The 15,874-nt window shown below is 40.5% G+C and overlaps 2 protein-coding genes across 3 annotated transcripts in view; both read right to left on the reverse strand.

Annotated features, from left to right (window-relative positions):
* Nucleotides 1-348: 348 nt before the first annotated feature.
* On the reverse strand, nucleotides 349-4,265 carry CNTF (ciliary neurotrophic factor). Of its 2 annotated transcripts, none has more exons than XM_029956373.1 (3): nucleotides 3,541-4,265; nucleotides 2,560-2,722; nucleotides 349-1,312 (listed from the first exon to the last, which is right to left on the reverse strand). In XM_029956373.1, the coding sequence occupies exons 2-3, from the start codon at nucleotides 2,671-2,673 to the stop codon at nucleotides 827-829; spliced, it is 600 nt and encodes a 199-aa protein (XP_029812233.1). In that variant the 5' UTR covers nucleotides 2,674-2,722; nucleotides 3,541-4,265; the 3' UTR covers nucleotides 349-826. The 2 variants fall into 2 exon arrangements, with proteins under 2 accessions (XP_029812233.1, XP_029812232.1); XM_029956372.1 differs by having other exon boundaries at nucleotides 2,560-2,727.
* A 177-nt stretch (nucleotides 4,266-4,442) lies between these two features.
* The window catches only part of ZFP91 (ZFP91 zinc finger protein), a 43,566-nt gene continuing 32,134 nt past the window's right edge, over nucleotides 4,443-15,874 (reverse strand). The window contains exons 6-12 of the mRNA XM_029915468.1: nucleotides 15,183-15,287; nucleotides 14,292-14,426; nucleotides 13,473-13,523; nucleotides 12,975-13,053; nucleotides 11,569-11,683; nucleotides 8,539-8,638; nucleotides 4,443-8,194 (exon numbers count right to left, since the gene is read on the reverse strand). Of these exons, the coding sequence (XP_029771328.1) occupies nucleotides 7,684-8,194; nucleotides 8,539-8,638; nucleotides 11,569-11,683; nucleotides 12,975-13,053; nucleotides 13,473-13,523; nucleotides 14,292-14,426; nucleotides 15,183-15,287 (1,096 nt within the window). The 3' untranslated portion in view covers nucleotides 4,443-7,683. The remainder of the gene's footprint in view (nucleotides 8,195-8,538; nucleotides 8,639-11,568; nucleotides 11,684-12,974; nucleotides 13,054-13,472; nucleotides 13,524-14,291; nucleotides 14,427-15,182; nucleotides 15,288-15,874) is intronic.

The raw sequence follows: 15,874 nt of genomic DNA on the forward strand, positions 1-15,874 counted from the left end.
TGTTCCACTAACCTATCAGGACATATCACGGGGATTGTTTTTCCAGTGCCGGGGATAGATGACATGGGTCAGTTTTCCAACCCTCTGTGACACAGAGGTGCAATGATACAGGTTCGTAATTAGGCCTCTAACGCAAAGGGCACATAGGCTTTGGAATGAGTAAGAGCTGAGTTCAAACTTAAGTGTGCCATTTGCTGGCTGGGTAACCTTGAACAAGTTATGATTTCTGTGACCCTGTTTTCTCCTCCGTCAAGTGGGAATAACACTGCCTCCCTCAACAGAGTTGTTGTGAAAACTGTAATACACACAGAGCCTCTGGTGTACTGCTGCAATATAGTGCATACTCCGTAAGCGTTAGTTACTATTTTTATTATCCAGGAGTTTGAATTGGCTGGTAGAGTCCATGATTTTTCATTCACTGTTTCAGTCTTCTCAGAAAAGTCCTCCAGGACCAAAGTTAAACACACATTTATCCTGTGAGACTGTTAAATACTTGGAAGGTTAACTTAGTGGGGAGAAAAGGTTAGAGCACTAAAGTGGAAGAATGTTGCCTTTACCCCCGCTCCCGTATGGTCCCAACACACACACACACACACACACACACACACACACACACGCACACACGCACACACACACACTCTCTCTCTCCAGAATAAACTCTATGCCCATTTGTCCATGTCCCCAGCCCTACTTGATGAAAATGCCTGTGGTCTTAAAGGTTAGAGAACTTGCAACCTTTCAAAACTTAAGAACGGGAAAGTGAGGCCTCAGGGAACTGTGTATACAACACTAGAAAAGGAAGGGGGAGAGAAAGGAGGGAAAGCTGCTATATTTTCTTGTCATTAGCAATATAATGGCTCCCGGGTGCTGGAACCCCAGTCTGATGAGAAGAAATGACTCGAAGGTCACGAATGGACCTAACTGTCCACTGCGAAAGCTCTCGTAACACCTTCAGGCCCCACAGCTTCTTCTCAAAGAGACCACCATCTCCAACGATAGGTATCCCATCAGCCTCATTGGGGGGGATCTTGTGTTCCAGGAGCATCATTAATTCCTCCAGTTGGTAAGCAAAGGCAGCAACTTGGAGTAGAAGGGTGCGTATTGCTTGATGGAAGTCCCCTTCAGCTGGAGTAAAATGCACCTGCTGGTCTTCTAACAGCCTGGCCAACATTACATGGAAGGCACGATAGGCTTGGAGGTTGTCTTGGAGTCGCTCTGCCTCAGTCAGCTCACTCCATCGATCAGTGCTTGCTACTGGCACACCATCCACAGAGTCCAGGTTTATGTTCTCGTTCAGGCCCTGATGCTTCATCTGGCCAAGGATACATAAAAACATCACATCTTCTGTAATTATCCCAAAGTTCTTACTTAATCCTCAATCTCACGTAAAACTGTATTCACCTTCTTGGTCAAGAATCCAAATTGTAAAGAAAGTAACAAATCTACAAAAGAAACTCCTGAGATCCAATGATGGAACTTTAGGAAGACCTTTTTGTCTCTGAAAATTATACGTACTGCTTTGACTATCTGTTCGTTTTTTGTGGGAGAATCTGCAGCTTTTGTTGGGTTCTAAACATTGAAAACCACAGTCTAGAATGTTTCCTTCCCATTTTAAACTGCCTTTTAGACACTGGAGTATTATCAATCATATTGGAGACTGAAGTAATTTAAACATAGTTAAAAACACTGGGTGCATCCACGAAGCCCTCGAATCAACCGCTGCAGAATGCTTCCAACCACCTCTCCCCTCCATTGTCCATTTTCAATGGTGAGGACAGTCCTTTAGAGAATTCAGTGGAAACTAGTTAAAAAAAATCAGACTCTGGTATTTCAGAGTCTGATTTCTAACGGGTGAGGCTGTATGAACCTACACTCAAAACTCTCACAGGGCCTTCAGTATTCCTACAGGCCTCAGGTGGACATGGACAGGGACCTCCCTCTATCAGAAAACCAGTCTGGACCTCCATGGTTAACACCCTCATTTGACACTTCCATAAGTCTCCAGTGAGTTTTCTAGGGGGTCCTTTTGACCCTGTAGGTGACCATTCAATTTAGACAGAGGGAGACCTGGTATAGATTATGAAAAAGTGGGTAGCTAATTCTGTATAGGAGAAATTCTTTGGATTTCTACTGCTCTTCTCCCAATCCTATACACCTCACTCTTTCATTTACACAGCACAAAAATTCAGAACAATTTATACGAAGAACCCACACTTAGAGGGCCCACCGTTAATCTATTCTGGTAGAATCCAGACTGTAGGCAATCAAATTAGGAACAGCCTCCAAGACATACAGTCAATCCTACCCAGAACCCCATGTATATTTTCTTATTCAAAGAACATGTCTCCTAAGTAGCCTAGAAAAGAAAATACTGTCACAGGAATTTCCTCAAGGGAAGGAAGCATGAAGGAAGCATGTCAAATGATAGGCCCAATCTATGAATGACTCTACGAGGAGGGCCTTCACGACTGGTAATGGGGGATGGAACATGGTGGAAACAAACGGACTGCATCAGAGGAGATGAAGTGAAAACAGATAACAGCAAAACAGGCAACTTACGTAAGATTCCATAAGAGCAGTCAGGTCTGAACGAATCTTCCTTGCTAGCCAGATAGAGCGGCTACAGAGGTCCCGGCGGTGAGGGGTCAGTGAGGAGTGCTCTGCGAAAGCCATCCCCTAACTCAAATGTCCCAGGAAACAAGTGAGCTGGGTTTGCTTCTGTCTACACTGGTCCAAATAAGAAATGTGACTCTCAGACTAAATCCACTGGGTATTCTGTACTAATGGGATTGTGCACCCCACCCCCATCCCCCTGCCTGACTCAGAGGTGGCAGCAAATTCCTGGCTGTGGATTTTTGTGCCTGTGGAATCAAAGGCCCCTTTTAATCAGCTTTTTTTTTTTTCCTGCAGTGTCTGCCTCCATCTCTCTCCTCCACTCAGTGCCTAGTCTACTTGTTTTTATGTCATTGTTTTGCTTTTGCACTTAGCAACAAGGTCCCTATCACACTAATCCTCATGACACCCCTGCCTAATGTGATCTGTTTTACATGCAAATAATCATTCACTTTATTACCACCCGCCTCTGTATTCCCCATGTCCTCTTCTTGCTTTCCCCTCTTTGGCCTGGTAAAGTGTTCAAGAATATTAAGTTAGTATTATCAGTACGGCAGTCATTGATTAAGTGGCTACTCTGGACCAGACCCTGTGCTAAAGGCTTTAAAGCCGTTACTTGACTGTGGAATATTTCTAGGAGATAAATATTATTTCCCCCATTTTACATAAGAAATTGAGGCTTAAATGTGCACAAAATCCAGGAAGCAGGCACAAAATTTAAATACAGGTCTCTGATTTTACAGTTGTTTCTCCCATTGACTTTCCAATTTCATTCTTTAGGTTTTTGACATTTAGTAAAGAAACAAAGTTTTAGTGAAACAGGTCCCTTAAAAGTACAGCATCTTTTCCTCCCTATGGCTTCATTATGTATTTAAAGTTAGTTTAATTTATAGTCAATTAAAAGTCAGCAAAACAAGCATCTCTAACCTCGATCCTGGTGCCGTCCTCACAGCTACACGAGGAGGAAGGTACTGTTTAGGCCTGTTCTCTTCCAAACGACAGGAAACACCGAGGCCCGACTGGGTAACATTTCTAAGGCAGTCTCAAGTGACAACATGCTTTTCTTTTTCTTCATTAGCCCAGTCACACCACATTGCTTCTGAACAAGATAAGAGAAGGAGCTGGGCTTTGACATGAGAGCAAAAGAGTTTAATAGCATGTGCAAAGTTGTTCTTCTGGTGACGGTTCTCCCATGGTCTCGTAGCAGACACTGCCTCTATGCTGAAGCCCACATCTTCTCAGGGGCAAACTTCCATAGCTGAACCACAAGCAAGAGTCAGAAGGGAGAAAAGCGAGAAGTGAGTGCTGTCACAGTAGGCCTTTTAAGAATGTAGGAGAATTCTATCTCTTCTTTTTAAGTTAGTACTTGCTGTGGACATGGAGTTTTTGAAAAAGCACCGATATTAAATGCTACCAAGGTTTTGTCATTTATCAGACTAACATAAAACTTCACACCATCCTTAACATTCTCTCCACTCGATTAATGAGGCCACCTTTTCTAGAAGTCTGTCAAAACATAGGAGGGATTTCCAAGTTTGCCAGATGATCACAGAATCCTACGGCAACTCAGCATTAGAAATCAAGAGCCACAGTGAGTCAGAGGCTAACTGTCTGACTCCCAATGAGAGCAAACAACAGCATCTGCCACATAAAACCTGCTCAGAGGGTACTTGGCTCTCAATGAACAGCATCTATGGTCTGCACCCTTTGGATAACTGCAATTCAGTGCAATCAAGGAAGACAAGTTGCTTCCATGAAGACAACTTTTATTGTTGTTTTTTACATATTTATTTTGGATATGCCTTATCTAGATTAAGAGAAAACAAGGATTTGAAAAGCAGAGTATCCCTTTTATTATAATTTCTTTTTACATAACCTTTTCAACCTAGATTCAGGTAACTACCTGTCTCTCCCATCAAAGGAGAAGGGTCCTGCACATTACAACAGGCAAAAAAGGCTTTTAGGAAATAAAATATTTTAAACTGATCCATTACAATTTTTCAAATTTCTTGAGTACATTGGAAAGTGGGAAAAAGGAGGAGGGAAAAATGGTACTTCAAACAACCAGACTGTAATAACCTTGGCTGGCTTTAGTACACTCTTTAGATTTTTTCCAACAGGTACAAGGAGGTTCAAGTGCTCTATGTAGATGCTTTTCCATACCTGAATTCTTTTTTTTTTAACTCCCAGTAATCCTGGCCAGTGTTTACCCAAACTCTCTGAAGCACAGTACGTCTCAATTATGCAGAATAACCCTGGGCAACCAGAGATTAGGGGGAAGCGCATCTCCCAGAAATAATACTTGTATCTGAGTTACATTTTCAGGATTCAGAATTGCCAATTCAAGATGGAGAATATGCAGTGGGAAGAGCTATTAAAAAGGTAACACAATTTGACGAAGAGTAGTCAATGTAGAATTTTAAGGTTCGGAGAGCTCCTTGAAGAACATAGAAGTAAACAGTGTGAGAAGCAGACAGGGAAAAGGAGGAGGGACTAGTAGACGACAGCTTACTTGCACCACTTTTCACTGTGTTAGCATCCCTTTCTCAAAAGGAAAAAAGATGAAGTCCCTGGAGAATATTTTAAAATCGACTGCAAACTGATAATAATAAATTTATCGAAGCAAACAGCACCTATGAGGTCACGAAAAAAAAAAGGAGAAACAAAAAGTTCCTAATTATTAGAACTAACTTGCTGCTTTTGATGGGGAGGAGTGTGATACAGGGAAGAACAGTATTTTCCCTTTCTCTCATCAAGTTGTTGGGTTTTTTTTTTTTTTTTTTTGCAGTTTGCTTTTGTGTAGGTGGTTAAAATATCTGATGACTGACCACTGCAAGCACAACAGGGACAGAGAAGATAAATGTGACAAGAGTGGAGTACAGATGCGCGCCAGTGAAACAGGATCAAAAGGACTTACAATGGGAGTGGAACAACTCTGTTGTAAACCCACCCAATCGATCGGATAGTATTTTCAAATGTACTCAACATACTAGAGTCAACTCCAAATCCTTACTGTGGGCAGGAAAGCATATTCTACATCCTTTCTATCCTTATTCCATTTTTCTACCCCCACACTGGAGGGATGGCAAATCTGCAACACTCTGAAAAGAAACAATGGTGCATTTAAGTCTGTTCGCTGTAGGTGTCTGACTCCCTATTCCCCGGCATCCCAACCACTGACGCAAGTGGGTGTAAAGTAAGCCTCTTTCAGAGATGACATTTCATTACCCCTCTTTTTGGAAAAAAAAAAATCAAAGAGAAAATGGATAAACTTTGTAGTTTTAGTGTTTGTGAAAAACAAGCTGTTCCTTATTTTGCTCCCAGCAGAACTTCATTCTTTCCAGCAGCCATCACACATTTTTGACAACAATGAATAGGGCAAGACTTTAGTTCCAGCTTGTGAAGTACACAGATGGATAGAAACTACCCTTCTAGTTCTCTAAAAATGAGCCCAAATAGGTTTTTAGTCTTCTGGGAGTTACAAACTTGCACAAAAACACCACCTGCCTTTCCTATGGACAGTGATAAGCAATGTACCCCAAGAGAATCCCTATCTCAATGGAAGTGGTAATTCCCAGAATTTTAGATGAAAATCAAAGTCATTACTATACAGATTATTAACTTTGTCTATGGAAGCCTTCCCTTTTCTCAAGTGTCCTTTGAAGGGAAACAAAACAGCAATTTCCTTTGACTTAAAACTGTGTGAGTCCTGTATCTCTTCATTAACGGCAGTGTCCTTCACTAATTGGGAGCTGGAATGAACCAACGATAAAGTAAAGCAAAAACCAAAACAAATCAAGGGGTCAGAATTGGGCCAATTGGAAGGTGTGTGGAAAGAAATGAAGGGGACAAAAAAAGAAAATAAATTCATAAAAGAAAAATCTTTTATCTGTAATTCAGACCCTGAACAATCCTTTTCATCCCCTCAAAATTCCTAAATCTCAATGCTCTAAAAACTCAAAGAGCACTAAATACTGAAAACCTAACAACCTTCCCTAAATAGGCTTCTGAAAAAGCACTAGGCTACTGTATGCCACTGTAGTGATTTTGTTAGTGCTGAGGACCAGCTTTCTTTAAAGGCCACTGGAGAGCTATGCTTTTAGAGGCTGGCTGTGCTTCTTCAACTCTACATCTTGCATCCAAAAGTACCTCTTATGGAAAGGACCCCATGTCAGAATAATCTAATCTCTCCCAGCCCCACAAAATATAGCAACAAAGATTAAAAAAAAAATCAGACTTTCCATTAATAAATAAGGAATCTCAGGTTCCACAACACAAAAACACACATGTTCAAAGTGCAAATTTCTGCCATTAGTCTGGGACTTTTCTCACTGATACAGAGCCCTGTCATGGTCAGAGAAACCATGTAGAGGGCAGCCCCCCTCCCTGTTGGGAGCCTGCTTCCAAGCTAGTGAGCACCACTGAGAACCAGATGGAGGTGTTGGAAGGGGACTGAAGTGCTGGGGTCACAGAGGAGGGAGGTGGTCCCCATGAATCCTTCCTTTCCGAAACCCAGCAGGGAATGGAGAAGGGGGTGAGTGAGAGAGGTGTGCTGTTTTAACAGCTCACCCTGCCAGGGGGCCTAAAGTGCCAAGTCAAGCTGCCAGCCTCCAGAGATTAGAACTGTTTGATGCTTTGGGGGTAAGTGTGCCGCAGTGGGTAGAAGCCAGAACCATAGGGCAGCAGTGAAGGAGAAGGGGCTTAGAGGACAGTAATATACTATCAAGAGTTAAAAGCTGATCCAGAGCACATCAGAGTTACAGGTTTAAGAAGGGATCTGCCAGTGAGCACGCAGTCTGTCTGGCTGGAACGGAGGAGGAGGAAAACCCTCACTTTAAGAGCTTCTTCTTTTTTGCCTACCTTTTTGGTAAAGGCAAACATCAATTTTATAAAGGGGACAATAGAGGGAGAAGAGGGTGGGTGTAGGTGTGTGTGCTATGATCCACAATGGAAAGAGCAGGCCCTTCAGTTATTTTACTAGATTTTAAATGCTTTAAATTTTTTTTTGTCCTTTTTTATCTTTTAAATACAAAGTCTGAGCTGTCCCAGTGCCCAAAGTCTTCCCTTCCACTAAGGTCCAGTAGAGTCTGAATCTTCAATCAGAACCTCTGTGGTAGCACCGAGTATATCCGAGTTCATGACCAGCCCTTCAGTGCCCCCACTGCTGCCACTTCCCACAAAGATCTTGCCATCAGCCATCAGGCTCACCCGCTCCGTCCCACTACAGTATGACTTGGACATCCCTTCGGCTTCTAGCAGCAGGCACTCCCCAGAGGTGGAGTTTCCCAACGGCTCAGGAAGAAGAGGAAGACCCTGCCCATCTGCAGGTTGTGTCAGGGACTCGGGGTTAGTGCCCAAGATGTCTGTGCTGGTGATGAGGGCACCTGCATTGGCAGCCAGGGCTTCGGCAATCAGCACCTCGGGGTGGCTTTTTGCTTTGTGTGCCACTACGCTGTCCTTCTTCTCAAATTTTTTGCCGCAAATATTGCAAGAGAACTGGTAGAAGGAATCTGCATCATGCTTCTTCATGTGCCAGTTAAGGGATGCCTTTTGCCGACAAGTAAATCCACAGATCTCGCATCTAAGAGAGTGGAAGAGGAAACAGCTGATCAAACAGAGAAATGAAGAGGGCTCTTACTCAGTGCCAGGAGAACTTAGAGGTCACATATTTAAGCAATAGTCACTAACATATACTTGTGAAAAATTAGATTAACTAGATGGAAAATGAATCTGTTTTTTCCTTTTGCTTAAAAACCAGAGGACACAAGGAAAAGTTCACTAAGTAACTTGCATCCCCAATCGATACTCACTCTGATTTGGTAAAAGCAAAGCAGTTGGCAACGGAAGTGTCTGTACAGAGCTAACCCAAGAGCGGGGCATATACGTGCTTCTCACCCAGATGTTCACCAGTAAATAAACACTCACTGTAGCGGCTTCTCGCCAGTGTGAATCATCCGGTGCACTGCCAGATTGTGAGAGCTCTTGAAGGCCCTGGCACAATATTCACAGATATAATCCCTTTGATCTAAGAAGAAAAATAATGTGGTTAGTGCTCCACTTAGATTCCCTCTAGGGGAGGCAGGGTCTGAGATTCTGTAACTGGGATTTCCCAGTTATAGTAAGCAAGCAGATGATCAGTCAGGTCATTTACAGTAAAAACAATACTGTTTTCAATATATAAAATACACTTTGGATAAACAAAATTCTACAAAGATATATACCATTTTCTTTTTTTTTATGCTTATTTTTGAGAGAGACAGACTGCAAGTGGGGGAGGGGCAGAGAGAGAGAGAGGGAGACAGAATTCGAAGAATGCTCCAGGCTCTGAAGTGTCAACACAGAGCTGGATGCGGGGCTCAAACTCACAAACCGTGAGGTTATGACCTGAGCCAAAGTCAGAGGCTTAACCGACTGAGTCACCCAGGCGCCCCAGGACTTGTTTTAAAGAACTAAACAGAGCAAAACAAAAACAACTTAATGGAAACATGAGAATTGAAACCCTAATCTCAATCTTACCAGTAATCCAGATCTTAGATAAATTGCTTAGTAAGTAAACAACTACATTTTCCCTGGATTTTATTCTTTAAAACCGTTTCTTCATATTGTGGAAGCTGAATGCTTACATATGAAGAATTTGGCACTCAAACACCAAAATCAAGAATAACAACAGAATTTGGCATCGCCTAGAAGAAAAGTGATCCACAGTTAAAGTGGTAATCATTTCTTCTGTTTCAGGTCTAAAAAATGTTACCCAAGATAAACAATTTAAATTTCTCAAAAAGGTTCAAGTTGCTGTTACCAAATCTGTGCAAACGGTATGTGTATTCTTCACCTTATCCTCCTACCCCACATCTTCTGCACCATTCAACCCCCGCTTCTGTCATTTCACAATCCCCCCAAATTTCACAGGATTTTTGATGAATTTCTATCACTTGGTTTTGTTGAGAAGTGGACATAGTGACTGTGTTTTCTATGCCTTTCTCCTAAAATTGTTACCAATAGTCCCAGTGAAAACACGAGGATAAGTTAAAAGGCAAATAATATCCAATGTAATTCTATACTCCATCCCAAACAGTTCCAAAGCCAAGTGTGGGAGAAAATCCAACTTTTTCTCAAGCTTCAATATACTTGGGAATCATCTGGGGATGTTAGTAAATGCTAGTTGAGTGGGTCTGAGGCAGGGTCTCAGATTCTGTGACTCTAGCTCAAGCGACACCAATGCCTGTTGGATACATTCTACATGACGAATAGGCAAGATCTCAAAGTGCACTTTGATCCCACTTTTAAGTAAGTTGTCTCCCAGGTCTTGTCTGCCTCTCCAGCTTCACTGTAGCATGGCAAACCTGGGTGGGGCATCCACTTGCTTAAATAAATTATGCTTTTAAAAAAATGTTTATTTTGAGAGAGAGAGAGAGGGAGAGAGAGAGGGAGGGAGGGAGGGAGGAAATGCAAGAGTGGGGGAGGGGCAGAGAGAGAGGGAAAGAGAATTCTAAGCAGGCTCCACACATACAGCTCAATCCCACAAACTGAGAGATCATGACCTGAGCCAAAATCAAGAGTCAAATACTTAACCAACTGACTGAGCCACCCAGGTGCCCCAAATAAACTACATTTTTAGAGTCTGTACATACAAATTTGAAAAATGAAAAACAGCAATGAGATCACAAAATTGTATTCACCAAATACAAGTAATTGAAATAGACTGAATTTCTAAAGCAGTTTGTCATAGTAGGCATGATACTTATAGCTAAAATATCCCAAACTGGTTGTCAGAAACTACTTTTGTAGAGAATAAAACCGTATTAACCGGGAGAAGGAGTAGAGAGATGGCAGCATCCAGCAAGGAGCAGAGTGCAGACCACATTCTCCCTGAAGCAGCACAGTATAATGAGAAGACTGCAGATTTTGCAGTTAGATCTGAGCTCAAATCCTGGGGCTCTTAAAAGTCTGTGTGCCAGGCCCTGTGCAGTAAACAGCACTTTATATGTGATCTTATAACAACCTTATAAAAACTGCATGATATCGGGGACATTATTATCCCTATTTTTCAGATGAGGAAAGGTGAGAAGTGAAGCGACTTGTCTAAAGCACACATGCAGTAAAAGACAGAAAGGGTACACATATCAGTACAACCCTGGGTAGGAGACAACTAGAATTCCTAGGTGTACCCTCCACAACTGCCGAGAAGACAGTAGGTAAGAGTCCAGTGTCTGGCACCTACTCAATTAACTCTAATACCCAGCCTAATTTGTTCCCATTAATTGACCGGCATGGAGACTGTCAGTGACTAAAAATGAATAGAATTTGAATCCATTCTAGATGATGTATCATGAAGGCATTTGGTTTCTCTTTTTGAGTCCACAGCTCCCACAGGAGATCTCCTGGGAATGCAACAGCTGGCCCTCACGGTCTCAGCAGCAGCAGAATCGCCAGGAGCTATTCAGCGGTCGTCATAAACCACAGGCAGCCTCTTTACCACAGAGGCTTTCTCTTCATATGCATTTTTAGTCACTAAGAGCTATCTACCAGAAATGGAATTAGACATCCTGGTTCTGTTAAAAACTAGTGATGTCACCAAGGCCAAGTTACTGAATGTGCAAAGCCTCTGGTTCCAGCTGTAAAATAAGCATAATAAAAGCAAACCTGGTGATGTTGAATGATGATAATAACATATGCAAAGTTTCCAGTCCACAGATGATATAGAATATGTACTCAATAAAAAATTATGCAGGTCATAAATGTTCTTTAAAAAGTCAAAGAGTAAAAGTGAAAAAAATTCTAGTTTGTTCATCTCTTATAAAATTTATGTTTTATTACATTTTATTTTCGTACCTTTCTCTCACACTAGACTGTAGACTCTAAGATTTACATTAGAAAAAAGTATCATTATCAATCTACATACTTAAAAGTAGAATGCACTGAACGCTTGACAAAACATTTTATTTAAAACAGCACCTGTATGATGTTTGGCATGTCGCAGAAGTTGCTTCTGGAGCCTGAAGAGTCGTCCACAGGAGGGATGAGGACATACATATTTCTTCTTCAGCAAATGCTGATATTTAATGTGGTGCTACAACAGTAAGAGAATATAAAGAGGGATAAAAATTAAGGCTTCCTGAAAGCTTGTTCCTTTGCTAAGTCAAAAGTGCTAAAGAAAAACCAATTACTCTGCATATGGATGGGGGGAGGGAACGGTATAATAAAAGTTACGAACACAGGCTATGGAAATAGATCTGGATTCCTATCTGAGTCTATCATTCACGAGCAGCGTGACCTGAGGAAATGTATTAAATTCTATAAGCTACAGTTCTCACTGGTGAAACAGAGACCACAATTACTGCCTTATCGTGAGAATACAGAGATCATGTATTACATAATGCTTAACACAGTAAATGGCCTATAACAAAGAATAGTAGCAAACATTATTATAACAGAACCAGAATCAGAAAGTGAGGCCTTCATCACGCATTACATTTGCTGCTAACCTAAAAATCAAACAGGCTATTTCTCTCTTTTTCTCAATATCTGTTTATTTATTTTGAAAGAGTGTGAGAGTGTGCGCACATGCACAAGCAGAAGAAGCGCAGAGAGAGCAGGGGAGAGAAATCCCAAGCGAGCTCCATGCTGGTGCTGTCAGTGCAGAGCCTGACATGGGACGGGATCACACAAACTGTGAGATCATGACCTGAGACGAAATCAAGAGTTGGGACACTCAACTGACTAACTACCCAGATGCCCCCAAAGAGGCATTTCTTAAGCTTTAGTAAGAAACATTTCACTTTCATGTTCTCTGCTAGACCTAAATATAAGCTGTATCTTTAATTCAATTTTAAAAAACTACTTTAAAAAACCCCTAAAAATTAAAATTTTATTTTAACAGTATTCAAGAAATCACTGGTTTGAGTTGCTAATTTTATTTTTCAAAAACACACATTAAAATAAAGTCTGTTCATCTGTGTCTCTGGTGTGTTGGTAAAATCATCTCTTATATTGGAAGTATTTACACCACAATAGCAAACACTGGACTATTCCAAGGAAATCCTTTTATCGTGCTATGTTTTTAAACATTTTTCTTTTTTTTTTTTAATGTTTATTTCTGAGAGACAGAGAGAGTGCATGCTCTCTGTGCTAACAGCAGAGGGCTTGATGTGGGGCCTGAGCCCGTGAAGGTCAGAACATGACCTGAGCTGAGGTCAGATGTTTAACCAACTGAGCCACTCAGACGGCCCTAGACATTTTTCTTGACATTGTACATCAATGATAAAGCCTGCGCAAGTTCACAAATTATAATATCTCATGAAATATGAGAACTAGTGGCGGAAACTAACCTGAAAGGCTGCCTTACGGAACAACTTACTGACCTGCAAATAGCGAGGGTGAGCCAGAACGGTTCCACATCCTTCCATTTCACAACGGACATACTGGATTGGAGGCTTTTTTCTATGATCAGTATGTAGGAGATACGTTAGCAAACAGAAAAGAAACACTGCACCGTGACTTAACTCAGTGCAAGAGCAGTTTTACATAAAGCACAAAGAATTAAAATCTCTTTACTAGTATACAGCTTGTATAGAATTTAGAAATAACCAGAAACGGCCAAATGTTTGATAAAGAGTTTAAAATTTTAAAAAATAGCACAAAATAAAACTAGTAACTCCCCAACAGGTAAAGAAACATTAAGATTTTTTAAGATCCTGCAATGGAAATAAAAACACAGTAACTCTGCATCAAGGACATTAATAAAGTTGCATTTGAGACATTTTTAAATAGCCATTCCTGCAAAGTAATTGTGAGTAATTATGTGAGGAAAGTGCTTCTCATCAGGAATAAGAAACATAGTAAGGGTATAAACTACTTACCTCCTTTTGGGTAATCGTGGACTTTTGTCATCTTTTCGCCTTCTTCCTCTCCTATAATAAAAGAACAGAGTAACTGTCCACATATTCTAGACTGAAGCTTGGAGTGAAGGATGGCCAAAGACATGTACTCAAGACCAAAGAGAAGGTGGCAGAAACAAAGGATAACCCACAATACACAGAACCAAAGACATTTCTGACAAGCCAAACAAAGGTGTCATTCTAAAGTAATTTCACTTAAATATATCTGCACAAGTTAAACACATACTTTCCATAAACTATACATTACCATGGAAGATTTGGATAAACCTTAGGGTACTATAGGAAGAGCTGTCTCAGCAAAAATACTCTATTACCTAAATTTAATCAATTTAAAAAGTAGAGTGAAAGAGTCCACTATCTAAAACCCCTAAGAAAATAAACTCTTCTCTCATGATAGAACCAAAAAGCCTAAACACTTAGGAAAAACAAAATCTTATTTCTGCAACAGTCACTGATGGCTGGACAAGAAGTCAAGGTTCTTAAATCACTTGCCTAAATCTGCCCTTCTTTTGAGGCTCCACATTTGCTATACTTTTTCTTGCTATCTTATATCCTGCATCCCAATAGCTACTGTCTTACCCACTCATTTAGATATCTTTAAGCATTGCTTTGGATTAAATTTCAACTTTTCAAGCTTTTGAGTCTCTCAAATGTAACTGTCAGCTGCTTGAAGCAGCAATATGTACCTGTCAATATCCCTCCTCACACTCCCACCCATTTTTCCACTAGTGGCTTCAAAATCTGTTAGGTTTCCATTTTTAGTAGTAATTGCCTACTCACTTCCTAGGAGGTTCCTCATCCTCCCTAATTTCATTCTCTTCTTCTTTCACCTCTACCTCTACTTCCACTTTAATTTCTTTCTTCTCCTTTTCTTCTTTCACCTTCCCCGATTTTCTCCGTGGTTTTGGGGTTTCCCTGAAAACACAAATATATTTCAACATTGGTATCCAGCAAAGGATCTTCTCAAAAGGACCTGTGACAATGGGGAAAAACCTGTGATTATCATTGATTTATTGTAAACCTTTTTTTAACATTTATTTTTGACACAGATAGACACAGAGTGTGAGTGGGGGAGGGTCAGAGAGAGAGGGACACACAGAATCAGAAGTAGGCTCAGGCTCTGAGCTAGCTGTCAGCACAGAGTCTGACGCAGGGCTCTAACCCACGAACTGTAAGATTATGACCTGAGCTGAAGTCGGCAGCTTAACTGACTGAGCCATCCAGGCACCCCTCACTGCTTTATTACAAAATTATGATTCTCAGCTCATGAAATGTGATTTGCAGTCAACTGTTCCTCACATGCATGATGATATATACTTAAGGCTGCTTAGACTAACAGTACCCTAGAATCAAAATTCACTATAGTTATAAAGAGAAAGACAAAAGTAAAAAAATTCTAAGTATTCAGGCAATTGATGACACCTTGTTAAGATAAACAGGCAGACATCCAATAATTTGGATATGATCAAAATAAAGTTCTATATAAACAGAAGAGAGGGCTATGTGAAGGAGTCAAAAGATCATGTTAAATTTGCAAAACAGGTACATAATTACTCATTTAAAATTAAGTCTATACCCATTAGTTTAGTAACAAGGTGAAATAAAAGCATGCAATAGTGTTTTCCTAACTTATTTTTCATCAACATGTCCGGAGTAAAATCTGAGACGTGCCTTTCTAAGTGGGGTTTGTAGGTCTCATCTCTTGGGTCATCTTTGAATGGTATTTCCTCTTCACTGATCAACATCTCTTCTTCTTCCTCCTCTTCCTCATCACTACTAAAAAGAAGCAAATAGAAATTAGAAATTCTAGTTGTAAGGATTATATTTGACTGGATTTTATTTGCTAATTTATTTAGAGGTACCAGAAAGTCACAGTAAGTCATCTAGAATTTTCATCCTTATGGTCTAATTGGATGCAATCTAGCTGCTTTATCCTAACAATAATTAGAACTAAAAATACATTACTTCATTAAATCAAGGTAAAGTGATGACTGCTCTACAGCATTAAGAGTTAAAAAATAACCGACTTTATCATACTGTGTCTAGTCATCTGATGATATGCTCTATCAAAAAAGATTAACCAAAAAAAATTTCACATGACTTATCATGAATATAAATTTCAAAAACCCTAGTGAAAATAGCTACATTTCGCATTAGTGGCTAGCACAGAATAAGCCAGACTCAACTCAAGACATGCTTTCCAAACTAGATAAGTAAAGATTACACGGTTAAAGCTCTAATTAAGAACCAAGTGGTATCTATAATAAAAACCAAAACGAAAGTTAATTTTTAACTGTTCCACATTCTTTCGAGTAGAAAACAACTTCTGTGTGTGCTCTATGTCCCCAAGGGTTTAAATATGA

Source organism: Suricata suricatta, chromosome 11 (assembly GCF_006229205.1).
Source record: "Suricata suricatta isolate VVHF042 chromosome 11, meerkat_22Aug2017_6uvM2_HiC, whole genome shotgun sequence".
NCBI lineage: Eukaryota > Metazoa > Chordata > Mammalia > Carnivora > Herpestidae > Suricata > Suricata suricatta.